Genomic DNA, 27,632 nt, shown 5'->3' with positions numbered 1-27,632 from the left:
GAGGCAGAATGCACAACACAAATGGAAGTGGTAGACTTATTTCGACTCCTTTCTGGAGCTCTTTATGGATGCCTGTGAAATCCTACTCTGGCCATAAATGGGACGGAGCATCCTGAGTCAACAACATCTTTTTGTAGGTCCCCCACACCCTGACTTCTGCCCCCTTGCACAGCTCAGAACTGTTACCTCATGTGCCCCCCTCCCCTTGCCCCCTTTGAGGCTTCCCTGTCCACCCAGGAGCTTGGTGCTGCCTGACTGCCACACTGGCATGTTGTGTGGGCATAACATTTCCATTCTTGTGCCAAGTTTGGCTTTCTAGAGGTTAATGTTTTCTTAGTTTTTACTTATTTACTTCTTAATATATTGATTCTTTTCCAAATGTTCCATCAGCTCTGTCAGAAACTTAACCATGTTATTTTCCATATGGTCACAAGAACACAGGATCTGTTGGTTCCCTGGTTGTCTGTTTTGTGTGGGTTGCTCTCTGGTCCTGCTCAGGGCTGCCCTCTGTGGACAAAAAAGAAGGGTGTGTGTCTGTGGAAAGTAACCTCACAAGGTGATGTGATCATAAATTCCTAACTGGGTAGGTCATGGTTAGTAGTCACATCCCATGTAATGTCTTTATTTAAAAGGCTTATCTTTGCCTTAAGCAAGCCCTGTCCATTGTTTCTGTGCATCTATCAGGGGTGGGGAACCTTTTTCTGTCAAGGGCCATTTGGATATTTATAACATTATCCACTTAATATAATTCACTTAATATGAATTTATGTTGCTATGAAAAAATCTCCTAGATTTATTGCATTTCAAGTCCTGCCTACGGTTTCCTTGGCAGGGCCAGACCAAATGATTTCGTGGGCCTTATGTGTGGGCCTTATGCGGCCTGGGTCGGACATTCCCCACCCCTGACTCTGTTAACACACCTTTGAAATGCTCTCTCAGATCCTGCAGGAGAGCACATTCATCTTAACTGCCTTGTAATTCTATCCCTGGCATTGCTTCCTCCCACCTTCATGTAATCTTCCTTACATTCCTTCTTTAATCAAGTGCATAAAAGGAAGCTGCAGAACTGTTAATTCTCTGGAGCTTTGAAATCTTGCTCCCTGGCGTATATTGTCAGTTTGGCTCAAATAAACTCTTATAAAATTCTCTACAGGTTTGGATGTTTCTTACTTCGGCATAGAACAGTCCCCACTGCTTGCATGTGACTCAGATCCTAGATCCTGTATCTTCCTCTTTCTTGGTTAATCCCCCAATTTGCAGTACAAATTCTGGTAGCTTCCAGATTAGGTTGAAAGGGTTCTTCCCAGAGGATGTGTGTCAAAGGCAGTCCTCTAACTCTCAGTCATGCTGTTGAGAGTCCATGCTGTGCCACCCCGCCCCCCATTGTCAGTGTGGGACTGCCCCTTTCTCTCTAGACACTTTCCCGACTTGTTTGTTCTAAAATTTCATGAGGATGTACTTGGTATGGGTATGTTTTTTCTTTTCTTTTTTTTAGACATTCAATTATTTTTCTTTAAAATATTTTTGTCCAGCAACATTTTTATTAGAAGTGTATTTACAGTTACATAGTGGAGATGAACCTGATATTAGGAGAGGTTGGTAACTCCCAGATTGGTTGGTTAGGTCCTTTAACAAGAGTTCATGTATTTATCTGCAAGCTACTTGTGTAACATGAGGGCTGTGGTCAGTTCCAGGTGGAGGGTCACCACTGCTTGCTTCCTGCCTACTCTGTGGAGACGGTATGGCCCATATCACTAAACTGGAGTCTTGCTGGGTAGCACACAGATCGTACACACTGTGCAGAAAGAAAGTGATGATTTTTTAAAAATGAAATTATGTTGCATTATATTTACAAACTCTTGCAACCCTAGAACATTTTGGGGATCATCAGAGTTTCAAAATAAAATTAATATGTAAAACTTGAACTGATTTGGAAACATCCAGTGGGAATTGTAAGACTTTGCTGTTTTTATTCACTTTATTCCTAAAGTTTATTGCTTCTACTCTAAAGTTGATATATTTTTATTGCAAAAAGTGTTTTGGATAAGACTAGCAGAATGGCTGTTTTTAAAAATCACCTGTTGCACTATTCATTCTAGTGGTTCAGTAGTGAAACTGTCAGACTGTAAATGTCCATCCTGGTGTGTTGGGTGCCTCTTACATTGACAAAGTGATTCTGCTCTTAGGTACTCAGTTGAAAATTCTAATGTTCCTTTGGGAAAAGGAACCAAACTGTTTGCTCCCTTGGGTTCTATTTCTGATGGTGACCCTGACCTTTTTTTTTTTTAATTCTTTATTGTTGAAAGTATTACATATGTCTTCTTTTCCCCCTATTGACCTCTCCCCACCTGCTCCCGCCCCCCTGCACAGGCCCTCACCCCCCTATTGTCTGTGTCCATTGGTTATGCTTATATGCATGCATACAAGTCCTTTGGTTGATCTCTTACCGCCCCCCTCACCTTCCCATGCCTTCTCACTGAGGTTTGATGGTCTGTTCGATGCTTCTGTGTCTCTGGATCTATTTTTGTTCATCAGTTTATGTTGTTCATTATATTCCACAAATGAGTGAGATCATGTGATATTTATCTTTCTCAGACTGGCTTATTTTGCTTAGCATAATGCTCTCCAGTTCCATCCATGCTGTTGCAAATGGTAAGAGTTCTTTCTTTTTAACAGCAGCATAGTATTCCATCGTGCAGTTGTACCACAGTTTTTTAATCCACTCATCTGTTGATGGGCACTTAGGCTGTTTCCTGATCTTAGCTATTGTAAGTTGTGCTGCTATGAACATAGGGGTGCATATATCCTTTCTGATTGGTGTTTCTGATTTCTTGGGATATATTCTTAGAAGTGGGATTACTGGGTCAAATAGGAGTTCCATTTTTAATTTTTTGAGGAAACTTCATACTCTTTTCCACAGTGGCTACACCAGTCTGCATTCCCACCAGCAATGTATGGGGGTTCCTTTTTCTCCGCATCCTCACCAGTGGTATGTTTTTTCTTGTCTCACGTGGTGGGACTTTGCCATCTGTCTGCTTGGAAAAGTCTTGTACTATTCTAGTAACCCCCCTTCCCTTCTGGTTTCTTTACTTTGTTCATAGAGGATACCTGGAGATTTGGGATTGATTTTTTTTTTTTAAGGAAAATCCAGATTAAAGTGCTGTAAAACAGAACCAGGAAATTTCAGAAAGCAAGCCATCAAATTTAGAGCTCTGTTTTTAAAAAAAAGCATTAAAAAATTAATTATTTAAAAATGTTTAACTGTGGAAAAAAACACATAATATAAAATTTACCCTCTTAACCATTTTTTAATATACCATTCAGCAGTATTAACTATATGTACATTGTTGTGCAACAGATCTATGGAACTTTTTCATTCTGCAAAACTGGCCAGTGTCAGCCCTCACACCAAAGGGTCATGGGTTCAATTCCCAGTCAAGGGCACATACCTGGATTATAGGTTCATGTGCCCCCAGTTGGGGCTTATTTGAGAGACAATCTGTCGATGTGTCTCTCTCACCTCAATGTTTCTCTCTCTCTCCCTTCCTGCCACTCTTCCTCTGAAAAGCAATGGGAAAAAATATCCTTGGGTGAGGATTAACCAAAAAAATCCACTCAAACAAAAGAACTGAAACTCTATACCCATTGAACAAGTCCTCCCATTTTTCCCTCCCCCAGCGTCTGGCAACCACCATTCTACTTTCTGTCTCCATGACGTTGATCACTTTGAATAGAGCATTTAAATGGAATCATACAGTATTTGTTCTTTTGTGACTGGCTTATTTCACTTAAAGTAATGTCCTCAAGGCTCATCTGTTGTAGCATGTGTCAGGATTTCCTACCTTTTAAAGACTGAATAACATTCCAGTATATATATATCCTATATAATAAAGAGCTAATATGCTAATTAGAGCAGCAGAACAACTGTCCGGATGACCTTCAGGACGAAGCCAGGGCTGTGAGGGCTGGCCGAGTGCATTGGGCCTCTAGTATAATAATAAAAGCATAATATGCTAATTAGACTGGAGGTCCTTCTGGACTACCTTCCAGATGAAGCCAGGGCTGCTGCTGTGAGGGCTGGGGTGGCAGCTGGGGCTGCTGCCTTGGCCCTTGGAGCCCCTTGCATGAATTTCGTGCATCGGGCCTCTATTATATATATAATTTTCTCTATTAATTAATTTGTCAGTGGACATTTGGGCTGCCTCTACCAGTTGGCTATTGTGAATAATGCTGCAATGAACATGACAGAGCAAATATCTCTTTCAGATCCTTCTTTCAATCCTTTAGGACAGTGGTCGGTAAACTGCAGCTCATCAAACTGCGGCTCGTGAGCCACATGCAGCTCTTTGGCCCCTTGAGTGTGGCTCTTCCACAAAATATCGCCTTCTGTGCATGGACCACGAAGTTTCAATTCGCACTGTACGTGCGCCCCCGCACGTGGTATTTTGTGGTATTTTGTGGAAGAGCCACACTCAAGGGGCCAAAGAGCCGCATGTGGCTCCCGAGCCGCAGTTTGCCAACCACGGTTTTAGGATAAATACCCAGAAGTGTGATTTTTAGTTTGTTTTTTGAGGAGCCTCTTTACTGTTTTCCATAACACTTGCTCTAGTTTATATTTCCAGCAACAGCATATAAAGTTTCCAATTTATTTTCTTTAACATTTATTTATTTATTTTAATCCTCACCTGTGGATATGTTCATTGATTTTTAGAGAGTGGGAAGGGGTAGGGGGAGAGAGAGAAACATCAATGATGAGAGAGAATCATTGATCGGCTGCCTCCTGCATGCCCCTACTGGGGATTGAGTCTACAACCAGGGCATGTGCCCTGACCAGGAATTGAAAAGTGATCTCCTGGTTCATAGGTCGATGCTCAATCACTCAGCCATGCCGGAGGGGCTACAATAACTTTTAAGAAATATAAAAATACTAGAGGCCTGGTGCATGAAATTTGTGCACTCGGGGGTGGTTCCCTCAGCCTGGCCTGCGTCCTCTTGCAATCTGGGAGCCCTCAGGGGATGCCTGTGGGGAGCAGGCCTAAGCCATAGTCGAATATCCTTAGCGCTGCTGTGGAGGCTCCCGCCACTGCTGCTGTGCTCGCCAGCCATCAGCCTGGCTTGGGGCTGAGCAGTGCTCCCCCTGTGGAAGCGCACTGACCACCAGGGGGCAGCTCCTGCGTTGAGCATTTGCCCCCTGGTGGTCAGTGCGCATCATAGCAACCAGTTGTTATGCAGTTTGGTCGATTTTCATATTAGCCTTTTATTATATAGGATATAAATTAGGAAAATATGTAATAGTACAAAATCATCCCTTACTATTTTGGTGGTTTTTTTTTCTTTTTTGAATATAGGGTTTGGCAAAAGTAAGTTTATAGGTGTGAGTATGGGAAACACAGAGTTTATTTTTGTATAAGTTTTTAAATTAATTATTGTATTATTTTCCATATAAACAACTGTAAACCTATTTTTGCCCCACTCTGTATATTTTCCTCAGGAAGTTGCAGAGTTTTTGATAGAACTATTATGAGCCATAAGTGAATTATATGTATAGTGACCAGTGAATATATTAGCTCTAATTATTATAAGTAGTAGTTATCCTTTCTTAATGTTTTATTAACTATATTTTCTGTGCTATTAAATATTTTTTAGGAATGGATTTTTTTTTCTTTTTTTCTTTTTTTTATTATTAAATCTTTATTGTTCAGATTATTACATTTGTTCCCCCTTTTTCCCCCCATAACTTCCCTCTACCCAGTTCCCACCCCACCCTCCGCCCTCACTCCCCACCCACTGTCCTCATTCATAGGTGCACGATTTTTGTCCAGTCTCTTCCCGCATCCCCCACACCCCTTTCCCCCCCAAGAATAGTCAGTCCACTCCCTTTCTATGCCCCTGATTCTATTATAATCACCAGTTTATTCTGTTCATCAGATTATTTATTCACTTGATTTTTAGATTCACTTGTTGATAGATGTGTATTTGTTGTTCATAATTTGTATCTTTACCTTTTTCTTCTTCTTCCTCTTCTTAAAGGATACCTTTCAGCATTTCATATAATACTGGTTTGGTGGTGATGAACTCCTTTAGCTTTTCCTTATCTGTGAAGCTCTTTATCTGACCTTCAATTCTGAATGATAGCTTTGCTGGATAAAGTAATCTTGGTTGTAGGTTCTTGGCATTCATCACTTTGAATATTTCTTGCCACTCCCTTCTGGCCTGCAAAGTTTCTGTTGAGAAATCAGCTGACAGTCCTATGGGTACTCCCTTGTAGGTAACTGACTTTCTTTCTCTTGCTGCTTTTAAGATTCTCTCTTTGTCTTTTGCTCTTGGCATTTTAATTATGATGTGTCTTGGTGTGGTCCTCTTTGGATTCCTTTTGTTTGGGGTTCTCTGCGCTTCCTGGACTTGTAAGTCTATTTCTTTCACCAGGTAGGGGAAGTTTTCTGTCATTATTTCTTCAAATAGGTTTTCAATATCTTGCTCTCTCTCTTCTTCTGGCACCCCTATAATTCGGATGTTGGTATGCTTGAAGCTGTCCCAGAGGCTCCTTACACTATCTTCGTATTTTTGGATTCTTTTTTCATTTTGCTTTTCTGGTTGGGTGTTTTTTGCTTCTTCGTATTTCAAATCTTTGACTTGATCCTTGTGACCCTCTGGTCTGCTGTTGGGAGTCTGTATAATATTCTTTATTTCAGTCAATGTATGCTTAATTTCTAGTTGGTCCTTTATCACAACATCGAGGGTCTCACTAGATTTCTTGAGGATCTCACTACATTTATCGGCGATCTCACCAGTCTTTTCGAGGGTCTTACTAAATTTATCGGCGGCTTCTAGACAGTTCTTGAAACACCTTAAAAGTGTGGTTTTGAACTCTATATCCAGTAGTTTGCTTTCCTCCATTTCTGTCATTTGTGTCCTGTTTCTTTGTCTCTGCATTTTTTATGCTTCCTTGTGTTGATAAAGTGGTTTTCTGTGCTAAGTGTCCTCTAGGGCCCAGTGGTTCAGCCTCCCCAATTACCTGAGGAGGACACTCTTGGTGCTCCCCCTTGTGGTCTTTGTGCACAGTCTTGTTGTAGTTAAGCCTGATTGTTGTAAGTAACACTGGGAGGGGTTGACCTCCAGGCCAATTGGCTGTGAGAATCAGCTGTGTCTGCAGTGGGAGAACTTCTGTCCTGGAGCTCTAGGGAGGTGCTAATCTAGCCTCTGCCTGAGGCTATCCAGCAAATGCCTCCGTGCAAGGCTTGGGCGGGGCAGGTCCCAGGGGATCAACGGGGTGGGCGGAGCAAGCAGTATGGCTGCTCTCAGTCCTGCCTTCAGAGGCCCCGGCAATCGCTGCGAGCGCCTCCGAGAGAAAGCTGCCCTCGAGTTCCAACCGATGCCAGACAGTCCCGCTTCTCCTGTATGAGTCTAGGTCCCCAGAGACTCGCCCGCAACTGGAGCTCAGAGCCTGAGACTCCCTCCCGATTGAAAAAGACAACCGCGCCCTCAGCCGCCAGCCCGCTCCACATGCGCCTCTGTACCTTAGTATTTTACTTCCACACCGCAGCTCCTCTGAGTCTCGGTATGCTTTTCTCTTTCCTTCTAGTTGTAGAATTTCCACTCAGCCAGCCTTACTGTGGTTCTGGGTGATGTCCGTTCCGTCTTTTAGTTGTATTTTTGAAGTGGTTGTGCGAGGCAGCAATCTCCGGTGTTTACCTATGCCGCCATCTTGGTTTCTCCCAGGAATGGATTTTCAAGACTAGTTCTTATTCTGCCCTGTACATACACTATAATTTAGCAAAATTCTTTTGTTGGATGGTTTAGGTTATTTTCTGTCCTTATATAAGTAGTAGTCTGATGAACTCATATATTTGTGTGTAGCATTGTTTCTTTTAGTATAAAGGAATTTTTAAAAGGGATTATGAAATTCATTTATTTGAAATAACTAGGTCAGATAATCAAAATACTTTAAAATTTCTTGATGTATAGACCAAGTAGCCTCCCTAGACATTTACTAACTGTCACTTCCTCCAGGAACATGTGAGACATCCCTTCTCTGACAGCCTCAGTTAGCAATGAAATTTTCATTCTTGATAATTTGACGGTCGCAAATAGTATCTCTTTGTTTTAATAATTTGAACATTTTTAGATAGTTATTAACCATATATTTTTCTCCTTTAATGATTTGTCTACTTAAATTCTCTCTTTTTATTGGAGTTTCTATTTTTCTTATATTTGTAAGGGAAAAAATCATACTTGAAATGTGTAGAGAACAATTAGAATGTATATTAATGATTTTTTTAGGTGGTGAAATTTTGGATGATTTTAGTTATCTTCATATTCATCGTTTTACCTGATTATTCTGTAATAGATTTTTGTGGGTTGTTTTTTTTTTTTGACAGAACAAAAATTTCTACTTCTCGGAAGGAGGACTGGCTCTCTAGTGACATGTTTTTGGCCTCTTCTGCAAAGGTGCAGGCGATGCCTCCCAGCCCCACATAAACCCGAGAGGCTCTGGTGACCTTTCTTTATACACCCAGCTTCTACCCTGGGCCTGGGCACACCGTCTGGAGCATATCAGTGAGAGAATGTGTGAGGTATGGCAGTAATAGTGTACCATTGTTTTTGTTTTTTCGCATGTCATGTCCAGCCTGCTATGGGATGGATGAAGAAGAAGAGGACCACTATGTTTCACAGCTCAGGGAAGTCTACAGCAGTTGTGACACCACAGGGACAGGTTTTCTGGATCGGGAGGAGCTGACCCCAACTCTGTCTTAAGCTTCATCTGGAAAAGCAGCTTCCCATCCTTCTGCAGACACTTCTTGGAAATGACCACTTTGCCAGGGTGGGTATTTGACTTCATTCTCATTCAGAAAGGCACAGAATACTTTTGTTGGCGATTATTGGCATTTGATAAATATCAGCTGAATAACTATACTTGTCAAAGGAAAGTTACACAGCTTGAAATTCATCTTGCAGTTGGACAAAATTTCAATCTACTATTAAGGAGGAAAGGATACTTATGTTTAGAAGTATTCTGTGATTTCATATAAGCAAGAAAGAAAATGAACTCAGATAGTTCTTTTTTCTAGGAAATTGAAGATCATCTAAATGGTGATCCAAAACCTAGATAAAAACTTTCCTGATACAGCAGTTCTCAACCTGTGGGTTGCGACCCCTTTGGCGGTCGAACGACCCTTTCACAGGGGTCGCCTAAGACCATGCTGCATATCAGATATTTACATTACGATTCATAACAGTAGCAACATTACAGTTATGAAGTAGCAACAAAAATAATTTTATGGTTGGGTCACAACATGAGGAACTGTATTTAAAGGGCCAGAAGGTTGAGAACCACTGTGATAGAAATACTCACCTTGTTCCAACCTCTTGAATGTGTCCAGATGTTAACATGTTAGTGCTGAAAACAGTACCTGTTATCTCAAGGTATTTTATTTTTTTGATGCAATTATAAATGGGATTTTTTTTCTTCGTTTCCCCCCTTTAAAAAATATATTTTTATTGATTTCAGAGAGGAAGGGAGAGGGAGAGAGAGATAGAAACATCAATGATGACAGAGAATTATTGATCAGCTGCCTCTATTGGGGATCAAGCCTGCAACTTGGGTATGTGCCTTTGACCGGAATCTAACCCAGGACCCTTTAGTCTGCAGGCTTACGCTCTACCCACTGAGCCAAACCGGCTAGGGCTTAGTTTCCCTTTTTGATAGCTCATTATAGGTGTATAGAAATGCAACTGATTCCTGGATATTAATTTTGTATCCTGCTACTTTATTGAATTCAATGATCAGTTGTAGTAGTATTTTTGGTGGAATCTTTAGGGTTCTCTATATACAATATGTCAGCTGCAAATAATGACAGTTTTACTTCTTCCTTTCTAATTTGGATGCCTTTTATTTCTTCTGCTTGTCTGATTGTTGTGGCTAGAATTTCCAGTACTATGTTGAATAAGAGTGGTGAAAGCAGATATCTCTGTCCTGTTCCTGATATTAAGGGAAATGCTTTTAGTTTTTGCCCATTGAGGATAGCTTCCTTGATCCATTAGTTGTTTAGTAGCATGTTGTTTAGTCTCTACATATTTGTGTTTTTTCCAGTTTTCTTTCTGTAATTTATTTTTATTTTCATGTCATATGGTCAAAAAATATGCTTCATATGATTTACATCTTGTTGATTTTATTGAGGTTTGTTTTGTGGCCTAACATGTGATCTGTCCTGGATAATGTACCATGTGCACATGAAAAAGTATATTATTTTGAAGTTTTTGGATGAGATGTTCTATTACTTTTTATTAAGTTATTCTGGTCTAATGTGACATTTATGACCACTTATTAATTTTCTGTCTGGATGATCAATTCATTGATGTGAATGGGACATTAAAATTTCCTACTCTTATTGAATTACCATGAATTTCTCCCTTTATATTCATTATTATTTGCTTTTTATATTTAGGTTCTCCTATGTTTGGTGTATAGTTACAATTGTTTATATCCTGTTCTTGTATTAACCCATTTCTCATTATGTAATTGCCTTCTTTGTCTTTTTTTTAAAACATTCTTTGTTTCAAAGTATATTTTGTCTGATATGAGTATTGCTACTCCAGCTTTCTTTTCATTTCTATTTACATGGAATATCTTTTTCTATCCTTGCACTTTCAGTCTGTATGTGTCTTTCAATTTTTAGCAGCATATAGATGGGCCATGTATTTTAATCCATTCAGCCATCCTATCTGTCTTTTTTTATTGGAGCATTTAATCCATTTACATTTAAAATGGATTTCCTTGTGATCTGCTGGTTTTCTTTAGTGTTTGTTTGGGACCTTTATCTTTATTCTTTGTGTATATCCTTTGTAGGTTTCTGGTTTTTAGTTACCATGAGGTTCTGTATCTATGGCAGTCTATTTTAAGCTGATAGTCATTTAAGTTTGACTATATCTAAAAGGATTACATTTTTTCTCCCCCCTCTACACTTTGTTTTTGGTGAATTTCACTGTATTTATTAAATACTAGAGGCCTGGTGCATGAATTCGTGCACAAGTGGGGTCTGGCCGGTCCACCCTGATTGGGGTAGGAGGGGCCCATTGGGGGAGGGGCCAGCTGTGGGGAGGGGCCGCGGGTGGTTGGCCGGCCGGCCCTGCCCCTTGGTCGAACTCCCGGTTGAACTCCTAGTCAAACTCCCAGTCGAGGGGACGATTTGCATATTAGCCTTTTATTATATAGGATTTGCCTTTATCTGAGAGATTTTTTTTCTATCTAATATTTTCTTATTTCTATTTATGACCTTTCCTTTTGTTTATCAGAGGCCCTTTAGCATCTCTTGTAAAGCTGGTTTAATGGTGATGGACTCCTTAATTTTTTGCTTGTCCAGTAAACTCTTTTTTCTCCTTCAATTCTGAATGAAACCTTTCTGGGTAAATTATTCTAGAATATAGGTTCCTTTCTTTCATCACTTTAAAGATGTTCTGCCATTCCCTTCTAGCTTATAAAGTTGCTGCTGAGAAATCAGCTGATACCTTTATGGGGTTTCCTTTCTCTGTAACTAGTTGTTTTCCTCTTGCTGCCTTCAAGATTGTCTCTTTAACTTTTGCCATTTTAATTACAATATGTCTTGGTCTCTTTTAGTTCATCTTGGTTGGAATTCTTTGTGCTTTTTGGAGCTATATGTCTCTTTTCTTTCACAGGTCAGGAAAGTTTTCAGCCATTATTTCTTCCAATAAAGTTCTTATTTCTTTCTGACTTCTCCTTCTTGGACCCCTATAATGTGAATGTTAGTGTGCTTGCTATTGTCCTAAAGGCCCTGTAAATGATCCTCAGTTGATTTTTTTTTTATTGTTGCTGTTCTAATTGGTTGATTTCCATTAGTCTGTCTTCAAGGTCACTGATCTTTTCTTCTGTGTTAGCTAAGCTACTATTGATTACTTCTAGTGTATCATTATATTCTTCAGCCCTCTTGATTTCTTATTATACTTTCTAACTCTTTGTTGAAGTTCTCCCTAAATTTCTCTATTTCACTCTCAAGTTTGGTATGTATCCTTATGACTTTTCTTTTAATTTTTTATCAAATTGCTTATCTCTGTTTCATTAGTTTTATTTTCTGGTTGATTTTTCTTGTTCCTTCATGTGAGAGGTATTCTTCATTTCATTTTGTTCACCTTTCTTTGTTTATATGAATTAGACAAAATATTTCTCTCTCCCAATCTTGAAAAAGTGACCTTGTGTGTGCTGGGTGGTTTTGAGAGGCCATTTGGAGCCAAGCAGGTGCCTGTGGCATCTGGGGCATTGGCCTATAACGCTGGAGTAGTCTGGGAGGGTAGGCCAGGTTCATGTAGGAATGTCCTGTTGATCCTGCTTGCTTCCTTTGTTTGGAGCCAAAGTGGACTACCAGCAGTGTGGCTAGGAATGTGCTATGGCAATCTTGCCGGTCAGCCAGAGACATGGATAGAGCCCCCACCTGACTGATGGAGGTGGACAAGGGACATAAACAATGGTGCTCACTGGCACCTTCACTTCTGGAGAATTCCTGCAGATACTCGGGGCTCCCGTGGTTTCCTAGCCTTCTCTACTCGTTCTCTTTCTCTCCTTTATTCATAAGCTGTCTAATCAGTCCCCAGTTGTCTCTCAGGAATGATTGCTCTCTAAATAGGTGTATATTTCAGTGTGCTTTCAGCGTCTTCCTGTGTTATTACCATCTTGGACCTCCTTCTTTTAAAAATCTTAGGTAAATTTTTTGGGAAAAATAAAAGTTCTCAATGCAAAAAGGCAACAATAAGATGTTTCCATCTGAGGATATAAAACAAACGAAAGGCTGATGCATTATGTATTTGTTCTGTTGAAAGTAACTTTGACCTCTTTTCTTCAATTCACCCAGGTTAACTTTGAGGACTTTAAGGAAGGTTTTGTGGCAGTGTTATCATCAAGTGCTGGTGTTGGCTCCTCGGATGAAGACAGTAGTTCTTTGGAATCAGGTAAGAGGATTTCCTCCCCTCACTTTAGTTTCTTTTCATTGTATATAACATTTTGGGGTATGATATCCTGATTGAAGAATCTAGTAGGTTGAGACTAAATTCTAACCCTGCTCTATCACTGCTGAGCGGTGACAACTGGGACAAAACATTTCTGTTTTTTTCTTTTATATTCTTATTTGTAAAATAGTATTATTAGATAGAAATCCTGCTATTTTCCTTTAAACTGCGCACAATACTCTGAATACTGCTGACACTCTGGTCACAGATGTGTGGTAGTTTTTCCCGTGCTGGCAATTCTCTGACACCATTTGGGTGCTCTACAATTAATTAATTCTGACATGATCTACCTAGAGATAGTGTCAGATCTGACAGGTTAAGGGCTGAATCCCATTAATTCTTCACTTTAGATGCTGGTCCCAAGTCCAGGTTGTCACCTATGCTTCTGACCAATAGCTATGAGTCAGAGGTTCTCAAAACCTACTCCTTTGATTCGATTAATTGGCTAGGGCAGCTCACAGAACTCAGAGTTTTACTCACTAGATCACTGGTTTATTAAAAAAGTATTTAACTCAGGCCTGGCCTGTGTGGCTCAATGGTTGAGCATTGACCTATGAACCAGGAGGTCAGCGTTCGATTCCCACTCGGGGCACATGCCTGGGTTGCTAGCTCAGTCCCCAGTAGGGGGTGTGCAGGAGGTAGGCAATCAGTGGTTCTCTCTCATCATTGATGTCTCTATCTCTCTCTCCTCCGTTCCTCTCTCTCTGAAATCAATAAAAACATGTTTTTTAAAAATGTAAATAATTCAGGAATAGCCAGATAGAAGAGATGCATAAGACAAGGCGTGGGGAAGGGCCCGGAACTTCCAGGTCCTCTCTACGTATGCCAGTCTCCCCAGGCTCCAAATGGTCACCAACCCAGAAGTTCTCCAAACCCTGTCCTGCTGGCATGAGAGGGAGAAGGTGTCTCAGGGAGGGCATACAGCAATTTGATTGAGGAAAGCTTTGAAATCTAAAAGAAATTACAAAACAAAACTGTCATCAGTGAAAAAAAGCACAAGTTGTATGTCCTCCCTGAGACACCTTCTCGCTCTCATGCCAGCTGATGGGGCCCATGCTAGTGTCCATCTCCACGCACCCATCCACAGAGGCAGGGCGCCCACTGCTCGAAGGCCTGACCAAGCACTGGTGGTCCTGGAGAGTCGGAACAAGCTTGGTGCCCTCCGGGATTGTGTTCATTTCAGCTTTCCAGCCCTGGTTCACCTTCTCTGTCTCAGGCCCCTTTTGTCAAATGTGGTTTAGGCCTCGGCCTCCTCAGTGCCTCATTTACCACCCGCTGCTCCATTCATAGCATCACTCTCTTCTTGTTTTCTAATCTGCTTGCCAGTCTTTCCTATAATCTCCCACCCTGATCAGAAAAATGTGCTTTTGATACTCCAGGAAGGAGAGTGTCATTGTGGAATCAAATGCTTGGGATTTTGAAGGACATCCCTGCTTCCCATCATTCTACTCTTTTCATTAGAGGCCATTATTGAACATACTAGAGGCCCGATGCATGAAATTCGTGCAAGGGTCTCGGCCCTCGCAGCCCCAGCTTCGTCTGGAAGGTTGTCCTGAAGGTCGTTTGGCTGACCAGTCTAATTAGCATATTATGCTTTTATTATTATAGATAACCATATGTGCTTTAATGTTTAGATTTTTTTACTTTTTTCCTATAAATAAAAATGTACACCAGGAAGACACAACTGGATGTCTAGGGCTTGGGTCAGCAGGTGTGCTGCCCTGTCTACCAGAGCCATGAGGGGCCATATCTTGTGTTCTGTGGGCACTTTGCGGTGTGTTATGGGGGCTGGGCTGGGCTGTGCCTGTGCTGAAATATGCGTGGCCGGGTGACTGACCGTCCTTCCCACCCCCAGAGGGTATGACTCTTATGAATCTGTGGGCTGTTCCATTCATTTTACCATCATTCCTCTGCCCTTGTTGTTTCTGTTCTGACTTGCTACATGGACACTTTTCTAGAGTAGCGTTTCTCCCTGTTGGAGGGAGGGAGGTGATAGGTTTCTTGAGAACATTGGTGAATATTATAAAAAGTGTTTTCCCACCTTACCTGTCCACATCTGCACAGAGCATGTATTTTTCTGGGCGACTCGTTACTCAAGGGAAGTGCTGACTTGCTGGCAACTATGAAAAAGTGGGGCCGGCATCCAGGACGGGGTGGGACTCCGGACATGGACTAGGAGTTATCTAAGGAGGGGCAGTGGAAGGAAGGAAAATCAAGCCTACAAAGCAGGAACACATGCTGGTTGCATGATCTCCAGGTGTGCCAACAAGTAGACTGAGCCCGGGAGGTGGCCACGGTACAGACCTGGGGCCAGGACTCTGCTTCTGTGGAGGTCTGATGGCTTAGGAGGGCGCGCAGAGCTCCCCTCCAAGCGTTCTGCAGCTGGTTTTCCCACACGTGCCACAGCTTCCCCTTCTCACCTGACACAAAAACCCCTCTTCTGACACCACCTCTGGTGGAAGGAGGATTCTTCCCCACCCACTTGGCCCTCTTCTTGAGCAGATCCCATGAGCTCTCTCACATGGTGACAGTTTGTTGGGCCAGGGCCTGTCAGTGCCTGTTGTTCCAGGGTGGTTAGTGATAGTGCTTACAGTGACCTCAGAGCGCCCCGATGGGGTGAGAAATTATATGGTCAACCTGCATACTGTCAGCTGCCTTGTATGTCACTCTCTTCATGTTCTACATGTCCCAGGTGAGCATTTTCCTCCCAGAAACTCTGCCCCTCACCCTAGTTTTTGTTTGTCACTGGCATCACCATTCTTCCTCTGATGGTCCCAAGGTTAGTGGCTGTAGACTAGCCATTTTGGGCGTGAAAGAAAGAAATGTGGTGGTACTTGACCTTAAGGGGCGTGACTTCTGTTGGGGTGAGGCTCAAGACGCATCTGCAGTGAAATGCTCCTCGTTTCCTGGCCTGGCCTCTCTGGGCTCGCTCTCTCTCCAAGTGACCCATTCTGGTTGCTTCCCTCTGAAGCCCTGTCCTGTGCTGGCCACTGCCTGTGCTGCCCCCCCTGTCTCTCTCCTGCCTGCCAGGCTCCAGCACAGAGTCAGCGAGTGTCTTCTCTGCCTGAGAGATCCCAGCTGCTCTGTGCAGATGTGGACAGGAAAGGTGGGAAAAAGAAGTGCAAAATTATTCAGGTTTAGGGGATTCTCATGAACCTCAAAACTAAGTCCATACCTGCCTGTGCCCAGACTTGAGACCCGCATGGAGCCTGAGCCTACCCAGCTCCATCTGAGGTCTGTGCCCACCCGCATCCTCCATCCAGGCCCTGGGGTCCTAGAGTGAAGTGAGCAGGGTGGAAAGTGACCTCCCTGTCTCTGGAGTGGTCTGTTCCTGGGTTATTGGGAAGGTTTTTTTCTTTGTATAAAAAGCTAGATTTTGTATTAGTTTTTATTACCTAAATAAAAGCAAAATATGGTAAAACAAAAAAAACAAACCTTAAAGCCTTAGCCAGTGTGGCTCAGTTGATTGATCATTGCCCTGTGCACCAGGGGATCACCAGTTCAATTCCCGGTCAGGGCACACACCCAGGTTGAAGGTTCGATCCCCAGTCAGGGTGTATGCAGGAGGCAGCCGATTGATGTGTCTCTCCCACAATGATGTTCCTCCCTCCCTCCCTCCTTCCTTCCCTCCCTCCCTCCTTCCCTTCCTCCCTCTCCTCTATCTCTAAAGAAAAAACCCAAAAACCTTAAATAGCATGTAAAGTTTACAGTGGAAAGTCCTTGTCTCCCAGCCTGGCTTTCTCAGTCCCCAGCCTGGGGAATAGGATAACTGCTGTTAACTGTTCCCTCTGTTCTCCCAGGTGAGTGTGTGAGCATAAAAGTGCTTCCGTCAGTGAGACATGCACTCTGTGTCCAAATCTCTGCCTTCTTAAAAGGCATCTCAGTAGCTTGCATGGGCCCAGAGGTTGCTTTAAAGGCCCACCCCTCCGGACCTCCCATTTTCTTTCCAGCTGCCTCCCATGCTGTCCCACCAAAGTATGTGAGTGGCTCTAAGTGGTATGGCCGTAGGAGCCGGCCTGAGCTGTGCGACTCTGCAACCAGAACCAAATGCTTACCAGAACAGCAAGCCAAGGCCTCCGTGAAAAGCCAGATCCGACGCTCTGCATCTCTGGAAAGTGTGGAGGTGAGTCGGGTCCCCCCTTCCCCACCCCAGGCTGCCAGGCATCGGGGAAATGGCGATTCACTTCGTCACTGCTCACTGCAGGAAGATGTGAAGGGGCAGGCGGGCATTCTGAGCATTTTGTCACCAAGAAGCACAGTGCACTTTGGAGATGACATTTCATCCTGAAGTGTCTTTAGGCCTGCTTGTCTGCAGGGAATTCAAACATAGAGCTTGTACTCAAATCACTGGTTTCTCTCCCTCCGCTGCTCACCACCACCACCTTTCAAGAAGACTGTTTTTATGGTTTCACAGGAGTGAAGTGGTAATTGGCCAAGGATACAAAAAAGAAGGTGCTTTCTGATGCAGCTGCAGGGTTGGGAATTTGGATGTATCAAGCCCACTGTCCCACCTGCCTCGAGCACTTAGAATATCCCAGCCATACGTTTACACCTTGGTGAGCGCGTGCCAGATCCTCTGGGGCCTTGGGAGCTGGCTCTAGCTCCCAGTCTCCCTGAGCTGTTCACTGCGGCTCAGGGATTGACCCAGGACTTGGGCTGCAGGAGCCTCATAGGCTTCATGTCCACAGGGCAGATCCACAGCCTGTGAGTTAATTGGACCTATTTTCTTTTTCTTTAAATATATTTTTATTGATTTCAGAGAGGAAAGGAGAGGGAGAGATAGAAATATCAATGATGAGAGAGAATCATTGATCGGCTGCCTCCTGCACGCCCCCTATTGGAGATAGAGCCCGCAACCCAGGCATGTGCCCTTGACCGTAATCGAACCTGAGACCCTTCAGTCCGCAGGCCAATGCTCTATCCGCTGAGCCAAACCAGCTAGGGCAATTGGACCTATTTTCAAGGGTTCAAGAAGGTTCCTGGTTCCTGCTCTCCGTGATGACACTTCTGTCAGATGGGTGATATGGGGTCTTATCTTTAATAAGATGGCCCTGGACCCCCAGATTAATTTGTTTATATGCTCATCATTTATTGAGACAAAGAAGAAAACAAACAAATAGGAATTGCGATCCCCACCAACAGATCCCACACATTTGCCTTTTTATTCTATTTTTAACTTGGCCCTCATGGATGGAGGGCTGTGTTGGTGCATCTTTGTGGTGCTGTTCTACTTCTCAAAACCCCTTTGATCTCTAGAACTAGAACATGGGGACATTGCTTTTAGGGTTGTCAGTTGGGTTGAAAAATGGGACATCCCACTGCTCCTACATTCCCGCCCTCAGCTCAGTCCTGGCTCTGAGGAGTGCCGAGTCTTGGTAACCGGCACTCATTCCAGAATCCATCATAGGACACACGGCACCTGTGAAGAGCAAACTTTGATGTTGTGGTCAGCTGCCCGGGTCACAAAACTTGAGGTTTTTGCTCTAGTCAGGAGTTTCTTGATGGGCCTCCCCCTTCAGGATGCAGCTCTCAGAGGGCACCCAGGGGTCAGGTGCTTGCTATGCTCCGTGCTGTCCACGGAGCTCTTGCAGGGACAGAGAGACCTGCTCTCCTCCGACTGTTGGCAGAAATGCTAAGGGTGATGAGGGATGAGTTGAGGACCTTCAAACCTCAAGTTGAGATGCTGTCCTGTGATGCAGCGTTTAATCAAAGCTCCAGGGCTGTTCTTAAAGAGATGCTGGTTGGGGAGGCTTTTCTCTCCAGTTAGGTAGGGTATGAGCTCTTCTGTTTTTGTTCTTAAAAATGTTTGATGTTGACATTATTCAGTGTCGTCCCCCCGCCCCCCATCCCTTACCCTTCTCCCCTCCCTTGGACTTCACCAAACTGTTGTCCGTGCCCACGGGTTATGCATATATGTTCTTTAGCTAATCGCTTCACCTTCTCTATCCAGTCACCTCCAATCCTCCCCTCCCACCCCCACCCCCCCTCAGGCACTGGCCAGTCTGTTCCACGTGTCCATGCTTACGGTTCCATTTTGTTCATCGTTTTATTTTGTTCATTAGAATCCGCTTATTAGTTAGATCATATGGTATTTGATTTTCGCTGACTGACTTATTTTGCTTAGCATAATATTCTCCAGGTTCATCCATGCTCTCGCAAAGGCTAAGAGTTCCTTCTCTACCGTGAGGCATGTAGCTTCAAGTTACTCTGCAGCCACCTTGCCTCTCCTGGGACAAGCTCTTGACTGTGTTTTTATTGTGAACTACTGTCTGTGTGTGAGGGCCACCCTGCAGGGTGGGGTTTTATTTGGAGCTGCTGCATCTCACCAGGATGCTGTTCCTCTTCCTCAGTCATCCCTACCCATCCCCGAGATATGCCGTCTACTTACTCCTGCTCTGCCCACTGCCACCTCCTCGGGGGACTCATGTCCTCTTTTCCTTTTTGTGCAGAGCCTCAAGTCAGAGGAAGAAGCGGAAAGTGCTAAAGGACCTCAGAATGAGCTATTTGAAGCAAAAGGTAAAGCCTTGGCCTCACGCTTGGTGCTTTCACCAGAGCCCTGAAAGCCCCAGCAGCTGGGTCTTTGGACAGTGAGCCAGCCAAGTATCATTTTCTGGGAAGCGTGGGGTGTGGATGGTGTCCTTGGTGGGCCTCTGCTCCAAGGTGGTTCTAGCTATGAGGCTGCCACTGCATTCTCAGCATCACCCGAGGCCAGACCCTCAGACGGAGACCACTGGCTCAGGAGGCAGTGTGGTTCTAGCACACTTCATGGTCTGCAGGGACCTGCGCCCTCTTCCTGCTGTGGATGAGTAGCCTTAGCACCTGCCAGGACCCCTGCCGGGGCCCCATATGGAGAGCAAGACATGTCCTGGTCCTTGGGAGCCTTACGGGAGCAACCAGGAAGGAGCAGCAAGTATATTAAGCAAATTGCAGTACATCGGCCTGCGATGTGTCTCAGGGCAGAAACGTGACCTGGAGAGAGGGATGCCAGAATTGACATTGAATTTCTGCTGCAGCAAAGTATCAGCAGTTGGCACTGAGTACCTTCTAGATTGTAGTCCTCAAATGCAGGCCTGTTCAACGTTTACCTGCACAGGTTTTAGGTGAACGGATCTGAACATCGCCTGTGCCACTGGATGAAGCAGATAGACACCCTCAGTGTTAGGAAGAGCATCCAGGCCATCACATTTTAATGTTCTAGACTCAGAGCCTGAGAAAGGGATCTTGGGGCAGGTTATTTACAGAACGACTTGGTGTTGCTCTCTGTCCAGAGAGCAGGCTGGCTTCTTCCCAGCCTTGAACAGAAACCTCTCCATCTGGGTTAGAACACTCACGTCAAACCTCAGAGGATTTATCTACCTCCCCTGCCAGCCTTGAGAAGCAAACCCCAGTATCAGAATTGCTTTTACATTTTTCTAGAAATTTTAGACATTTTAAGTTGGAAGGGATCTGAGAGGTGGCCCTTTTCTGCCTGGTTCTATTCTTACATTTTCTTCAGCTGAAACCTATAGCAATATTTGTGAGCACGCAGGCCTGGCTTTCCTTGGGGAAAGTGTCTTTCTGGTTATTAGTTGGGTTTTCAAAGTAATTAACACCAAGGGGGCTCATCTACCTGAAAGGTACCGACCACTGACATAGAACTCAAGTCTGAATTAGGTGTGGCCCTGTGGTGAACTCTTTCTGTGTTGGGCTGGTTGTGGAGGTGAATATCTGGTTTGAAGCATAGCTTATCTATGAATAGCTTCTTGTGGACACCCTCAACTTATGTCCTCTTCCACAAGTTGTTTCTGTGGCAAAACTTCAGAAACATGAGTAAGCCAACTGGCTAAAGTGGAAAAGTTATGGAAACTGGCCACCCAAACCTACTGATGAGTATTTTTAAAAAAAGATTTTTAGAGAGATAGGGAGAGGGATAGAGAGAGGAAGAGAGAAACATCAATGTGAAAGTGAAACATCTATCAGTTGCCTCCTGCATGCCCCTAACTGGGGATCAAGCCTGCAATCTTCTGGTGCATGGGACGACTCCCAACCAACTGAGTCACACGGGCCAGAGCCACTGAAAAGTCTTTGCATCTCAAAGGCACCTGCACCTCCTGATGTGAGGTAGTGTGGAGCGCACAGTCTCACCTGTGGAGTGTTTTTTGCCAAGAAAAAACAGCCTAAACCCAAATTACAAACTAGTTTTTGATGCTAAATTTATGTTTACAGGAAATATTAGGGATAGAGACACAAGTTAGATGATACCATGAGGAAGCAAACAGACAATCCAGATGGGGGACATTCTGTAGAACAACTACTGGTCCCGTTCTTAAACAAGGCAGTGCTAGGAATTGTGGGACAGGAGAGTAACTCATGGTTGAAAGACTTAAGAATAAGTAATGACCAAATGTACTGTTTGGTATCAATTCAAACAAACAAGTCAATTATAAGACTTTTTTGAGACAGTTGGGAAATTGTTGATTTTGTTAGGTTTAAAGTGGCATTGTGATTAGGTAAGAAATGTTCATATACTTCAGAAATACATACTATATATTTAATTAGGTAGGGTAAAAACAAGATCTGGGATTTATTTTCAAGCACTTCAGCAATAGCAGAAAGGGAATCGTTGAAGTCAGCATGCAAAGCCTTTATCATCACAGAGCCTGGGTGACAGGTGCACTGGGGTTCAATGGACTGTGCTCTTTACTTTGGGTAGGTTTGAAATTTTTCTAAAAATTAATTTTTTAAAAACTTTTCATTGTACATACAAATAATGCAGTCCTCTTTTATGTGCTTTCAATGGTGTGACTTTAGTAGGTTCCTTTCAGAAAAAGCTTTCCCCACGTGGAGCAGAGAGGTTTGATTATGAAATGTGCAAACAGAATGAAGTTGAAAGAATTGTACCCACCACCTAGATTTCACTTTTGATGCTTTGCTACTCACCTGTGTCCATCTGATTTCAGAGTAACTTACAGGCAGGCGTGTTCCCCCTCGGGGCTTTCTCCTGGAGCATCAGGCTTACCTGTCACTCCCTCTGCTGCAGGCCAGCTGCCGCTCTGGGGTTCTGAGGCCTTTGGGAATACCCAGAAGTCCTGCAGCCCCTTTTCTGACACCCCTGAGAGCCAGGTCCGGGCCATCTGGGAAGAGCTGGGCGTTGGCAGCAGTGGCCACCTCAATGAGCAGGAGCTGGCTCTGGTCTGCCAGAGCATCGGGCTCCAAGGACTCAAGAAAGAGGTACGAGGGGCCGGGACAGACCGCCCTCCATGACTGCGATGGCCGTGGTTGATGTTGGATCTGGAAAATCCTTTCACCCTGCAGATGCTGACTCAATTGTATTAATTTCTGGTCTGAAAATCTTTGGTGATCCCAGTGCTTCTGCTGAAGTCTGCACCCTCAAGGGTCCATCTCTGACCAGGCATGACCTCAGCCTCACCGACCTCTAAGCACTCAGGATTCTTCTTCTGCCTATAACACCTTTTCCCCCTACCTATGTGGCCTTGTTCAACCTCTGAGCCCAAACACAATGCCCTCGGAGCCTGGCTACACTCCCAACAGCTGTATTCACTCCTCCTTTCCTCCTGCAAGGGCCAAGGGGAGGAGGAACAAGCAGTGGTGATGGGGCAATCCCGCCCCCTCTTGCTAAAGTCCCCCTCAGCCCTACTGCCCTTGCTAGACCATGAACCTCTGGGGCCAGGCCATGCTCCATATATACATCTTTTCTATCCTCCAGCAAGTCCCTGCCACATTAGACACTGGAATTTAGGAAGTTCAGGTAGCACCCATTCACAGCAGGATGAAAACTGATCAGATGTGTAGATTTCATAAGCCAGAGTCTGGGGAGGCCAGGTGTGACCCAACAGTTGAGTTTGGATGAGGACAAGCAAACTGCCCTGCTTGGAGAGGGAGGGTGAGTGGGAGGGTGGATGGGTGGGCTGGGATGGCTGTAGCTGGCACGTAGCTGCTTGTGGGCAAAGCCTCTGAGCACAGGTGTGGTGGCTTTTGTTTAGGAACTGGAAGACCTGTTTAACAAACTGGACCAAGACCAAGATGGCAGAGTGAGTCTTGCGGAATTCCAGCGTGGCCTGTTCAATCACGGGCCCACTTCGCTTCTGGAATCTTCCTCTCCCGTCAAACTGAGCAGGTCCTGGTCTCATTCCCAGGTAAAATGGGACAATTAAGTCTTGAATCACAGCGTTAACTGCTGTCACCCTCTGGCCTTCAGCATTTTTTCACAGGCCTGACCCTTCTGCCTATGTTACCACAGTGAGCCCAGCAGTTGGTCGGGGCGTGCAGTGGGAGGCAGTGTGAGGCAGTGTGATTTAGATCCTAGATCCACACAGATCTTGGCTTGCTTCTCCCTAGTTGTGTGTCACTGGGTGTGACCTTTGCTGAGCCTCAGGCTCCTCATCTGTGAAATGGGCACCCGCATCATTGGGGTTTTATGAGGATTCCTTGGTAGTTCTTCACTGTGTCTTCTAGTGTGGGAATCACTGTTCCAATAAGAGAACCCTCTCTCCCTCCTCCTGGCCAGTGTCACTGAAGGATTCTGAACTGACCCTAGGATTACCCTCCAAGTGCTCGTTAGCCTGTGTTCTCTGTCCTCACATACAAATACCAGGTGTCTGCAGTTGGACGAGAGCAGATTTCAGGCAGTTGTGATTTTGTTTGGTGACTGTTGGCCTAGTACTTGGTTTTCTCAGCCCCAGGACAGTAAGGCCGCCCTCTCCCACCACAGGCAGGCGCTCTGGGAGTCTTCCTGATACTTCTTTGCTGACATGGCTGATCCCGTGGTTTGTGGGTGATGGTGCAAAACCAGTAACATTGTTCTCTGCCAGGCTGGGTAATTTGATCATCATGTTTCTGAATCTGAAGTCGGGAAGAGCAAAGAAGAAACTAGGAGTGTTGTCAGGCCACATAGGGTCAGAGACCACAAGGAAGTCCCACAAGTCACGCACAGGGCCTCTTGCCATGTCCTGAGATGGAGGCACAGCTGGAGAGGGGCCTGAGCCAGAGGAGCAGGCGCCCAGCCGGCTGGGGCCCCACCGCTGGTCAGATGCCGGTGGCCCAAGCGAGACCTGGCTGTCCAGGAAGACTGTCCAGGCTGACATGGCTGTGGGGTGGAAGGTGTCGCATCCTAGGCGTGTGGATTCTGTCGTCACATGGCAGTGCTTAGCTCTCAGATGTGTGCCACAGATGGAGGTTTGCCTCAGCCCCATCCAGCCCGCAGGGTGGTCCCTGCTCCCAAGCTCAGTCCTCAGAGAGGAAGCAGAGGGAGGGAGAGTAGGTGGTCTGGGTGCATTTGGGTATCTGAGCTTGTCTGTGGTGGCCATGCATTCTGAGTTCCCTCTCCCCTTCTGTAAACAGGATACTTTGTAGGGCTGTAAAGCGCCCAGCGCAGCGTAGTGAGCACTCAGTCCTTAAGTAACTGGGAAGTGGTAGGGACACAGTTGAGGGTAGACGAGGGCAGGCGGCTGTTGCATCCACAGGAAGGGCAGGCGGCATTAAGGCCAGTGATCCCTGCTGAAGGAGTGAGTGCTGTTAGGGAGGTGTGGGCTGGCAGGGGCTCGGCCAGGCCAAGGGAATGCCATCTGAATAGGGGAGCGGCCATGGAAGCATTGGGGGGAAGTGTTTTAGGCAACGGGACAGGCTTGCAATGTTCAGGAAGAGCAAGGAGGCACTAGAGCCTGGCTGGGTTAGAAAACAGCAAGGAAAATGATCTTGCCTTGTGGATTCTTATAGCATCTAAGCTTAGCAGGTCAGTTTTCTGGCCAAGAGGTTTTTTTATCCTCACTTGAGGATATGTTTATTGATGAGAGAGAGCAAGAGAGCGAGAGAGAGAGATCGGTTGCCTCCTGTATGTGCCCAGACCAGGGATAGAACCTGCAACCTAACGGGGAATCGAACCCACAACCTTTTGGTGCACAGGATGATGCTCCAACTAACTGAGCCACCGGCCAGGGCTGGCCACAATTTTTTTGCCGTCATCTTAAAACTCCCTGAGACTGTTTCTGAGGAGAAGCTCGGGCTGTCCCACCTCCTCTCTTTAACTTGTCTTGGGTTTCTTTCTACAGACTGCACTTCCTAGTGCTGGCATGTGCCTTCTTGGGCTCTTCTTTTGTGCAGCCAGGCGCACACCATTACCGATTCGGGGAGAGATGTGAGACTTCTTCATGTCTCCCGCTAGGCGGTGCGTGCTGACAGGCCGGGCCTCTAGGGTGCTGGGACATGTTCTGTGCACAAGGCCTCGGTGGACGGTAGGAGAGGAGGTACCCAGGGTCCTCAAGAGAGAGTTGAACTGGGTGTAAGGAGTCCTGGGTTCAAATCCCCACTTTGCCACCTGCAGTGCCATGTGATCTTGGGCACACTGAGCAACGGTGCCGTGCCTTTGTTTCCTTGTCTGTGAGTTGTTCTTATGAAGCCTCAATGACACAGTGCAGAGCCGAGCCCAGGCTGGCGAGGTCGGAAAATGTTAAAGACGAACAGGAGGCCCGTGTGCTCACAGCATCTCCCTGATGCCCACACAGGTCCTGGAGGAGGGTGGCTGCCACACCACCACGACATCCTCTCTCGTGTCCTTGTGCTCAGGCCCGCGCCTTTTCTGCAGCGTTGACAACGGCACCGGCTTCGCCTTTCCCGAGCAGCTCATTGCCCTGTGGGCCCAGGAGGGGATTCATAATGGCAAGGAAGTCTTGCAGGTATGGAACTGCTCACTCACAGCTTGCCACTCCGGGAGGCATCCAGGCTGTGTGGGGCCAGCAGGGGGCCCCGGGGCCATCTGCCCACAGAGGCGGCCGGGCACAGCACCCTGTAGACAATGGGTGTAGAGAACCCCATGTAGGGAAGGAAGGCCAGTTGGAAACACTTTTTTCTTTATTTTTTGCTGTTAAAATAGAGGAAATTTTCACTTAAAAATAATAAATAAAGAGCAGAGGAAACATGAATCCATTTGAAGGTCGGTTTGAATACTTTAGGCATTTCCCCCAGTGCATTTCAGCCTTGGAGACATTCTGTTTTTCTGGATGAAGGAGGTCAGTCCGACAGACCAGGTGGTGCAGATGTCCTCTTCCTTGTGGTGGAGATGTCTTAGTGAACATCACTCTCCGAGAATCTGAACGCTTCCTCCCAGAGCTGCCTGCCCAGCTCGTTGAGCTCTTCTGCCTGCATAGCCCTGCTCACCTCAGATCTTCCCCCACTGGGCCGGGCATGGGGAGGCTCCTCCCAAGCTCCCCCTTGCTCTTTCAGGGGCTGGTCCAGAAGACTGTCCTCAGATGGGCCCAGGCCTCTTCCTAGGGGCCAGGCACACCTCCCCGAGGGCCACAGGGTCAGACCCTGGGAAGAATGCTGGGGGAAGTGTGGTGAGCTAGACTGACTATTTTCATTTCCACGTTTCACTTCCTGTTGTGAAAAAAAGTGTCAACTCTATGGAAATCTATAATATAGTAAAGCCTGCCCCCCCCCCCCGCTGCCCCTTTGCTCCCATTCTCCAGGAGTGGCAACAGCTAATGGCTTAGTGGGCATTCATTCTACAGAGCATTTCCCTGGCACAAAAAGGAAATACATAATTAAACATCCCAGTTAAAAATTTTTTTTTTTTTGGTAAAATTGGTATTATATCCTGTATCTTGCTAATTTGTGTTACTTTTTCTTTATTGTTGTACATGTAGGTTTTTCCTGTTATAAATCTGGGCATTTAAAGTGCTTGTATATCTTCCTGCTTTAATGCTTGCATTTCTGTAGGTTAGATTCCTGAAGTTACACATTTTACCTTTTGATAGGTTCTGTCATATTGCCTCCAAAAATGCCCTTATTAGCACAAACCAACAAATGTGAAGGAGCCCAGAGACAACCGTTAAGATAGTCTGCCTCACTCCTTGGGCCAAATCCTCCTGGGCCTAAACTCAGCCTTTGCCATGTCTGGCCAGCCAGCAACCTTGGGCAGAGTCCAGATGGCAAGGCCAGACCTGGACAGCTGGCCCTCAAAACTATTCTGAGAACTAGAGGCTGAGCCTAGATCACAGAAATTGCCCCAAGGAAGGGCAAAGAGGGAAGGGGCTCAGGGTTTGAAATTCTCCCTGAAGCCCTGTTCCTGAGTCCCCATATTGGGAGGTAGGCTGGCTGCCATCATAGTCTGACCAGTGGGGAGTCTCTTTTTATTGCTTTCCTGTTATTAGAGCATATTTCCCCTTTTAAAACTTTTTCTTTTTGCCCTAACAGATTTGGCTCAGTGGATAGAGCATCGGCCTGCGGACTGAAGGGTCCCAGGTTCGATTCCAGTCAAGGGCATGTACCTTGGCTGCGGGCATATCCCCAGTAGGGAGGTGTGCAGGAGGCAGCTGATGGATGTTTCTCTCTCATCAATGTTTCTAACTCTCTATCCCTCTCCCTTCCTCTCTGTAAAAAATCAATAAAATATATTTTTAAAAAAACCTTTTTCTTTTTAATTTATTTTACTGCTGAGAGTATTTCAGATGCCCCCCATTTCCCTCACTTTGCCCCACTCCACCCATCTCCCACCCCACCCCAGGCCTTTACCTGTCTATGGTCTGTGTCCATGGGCTATGACTACTCTGTGCTTCTAAATTCCTTCACCTTTTCACCCATCCCCCCCAACACCCCTCCCATCTGGCAGCCTGGCAAAATGT

General features: G+C 45.3%; 1 protein-coding gene across 1 annotated transcript in view; it reads left to right on the top strand.

Annotated features, from left to right (window-relative positions):
• The first annotated feature begins 8,630 nt into the window (after positions 1–8,630).
• Positions 8,631–27,632, top strand: part of NINL (ninein like) — a 66,810-nt gene continuing 47,808 nt past the window's right edge. Inside the window, 8 exon segments of the mRNA XM_014463636.2 lie at positions 8,631–8,739; positions 8,741–8,821; positions 12,861–12,957; positions 16,965–17,137; positions 19,464–19,530; positions 22,034–22,224; positions 22,998–23,150; positions 25,515–25,685. Coding sequence (XP_014319122.1) covers positions 8,638–8,739; positions 8,741–8,821; positions 12,861–12,957; positions 16,965–17,137; positions 19,464–19,530; positions 22,034–22,224; positions 22,998–23,150; positions 25,515–25,685 — 1,035 coding nt within the window. The 5' untranslated portion in view covers positions 8,631–8,637.

Source organism: Myotis lucifugus, unplaced genomic scaffold (genome assembly GCF_000147115.1).
Source record: "Myotis lucifugus unplaced genomic scaffold, Myoluc2.0 scaffold_214, whole genome shotgun sequence".
Taxonomy (NCBI): Eukaryota; Metazoa; Chordata; class Mammalia; order Chiroptera; family Vespertilionidae; genus Myotis; species Myotis lucifugus.
Note: the sequence above shows the minus strand (reverse complement) of the source record. Positions and strands in the feature narration are given on the sequence as shown.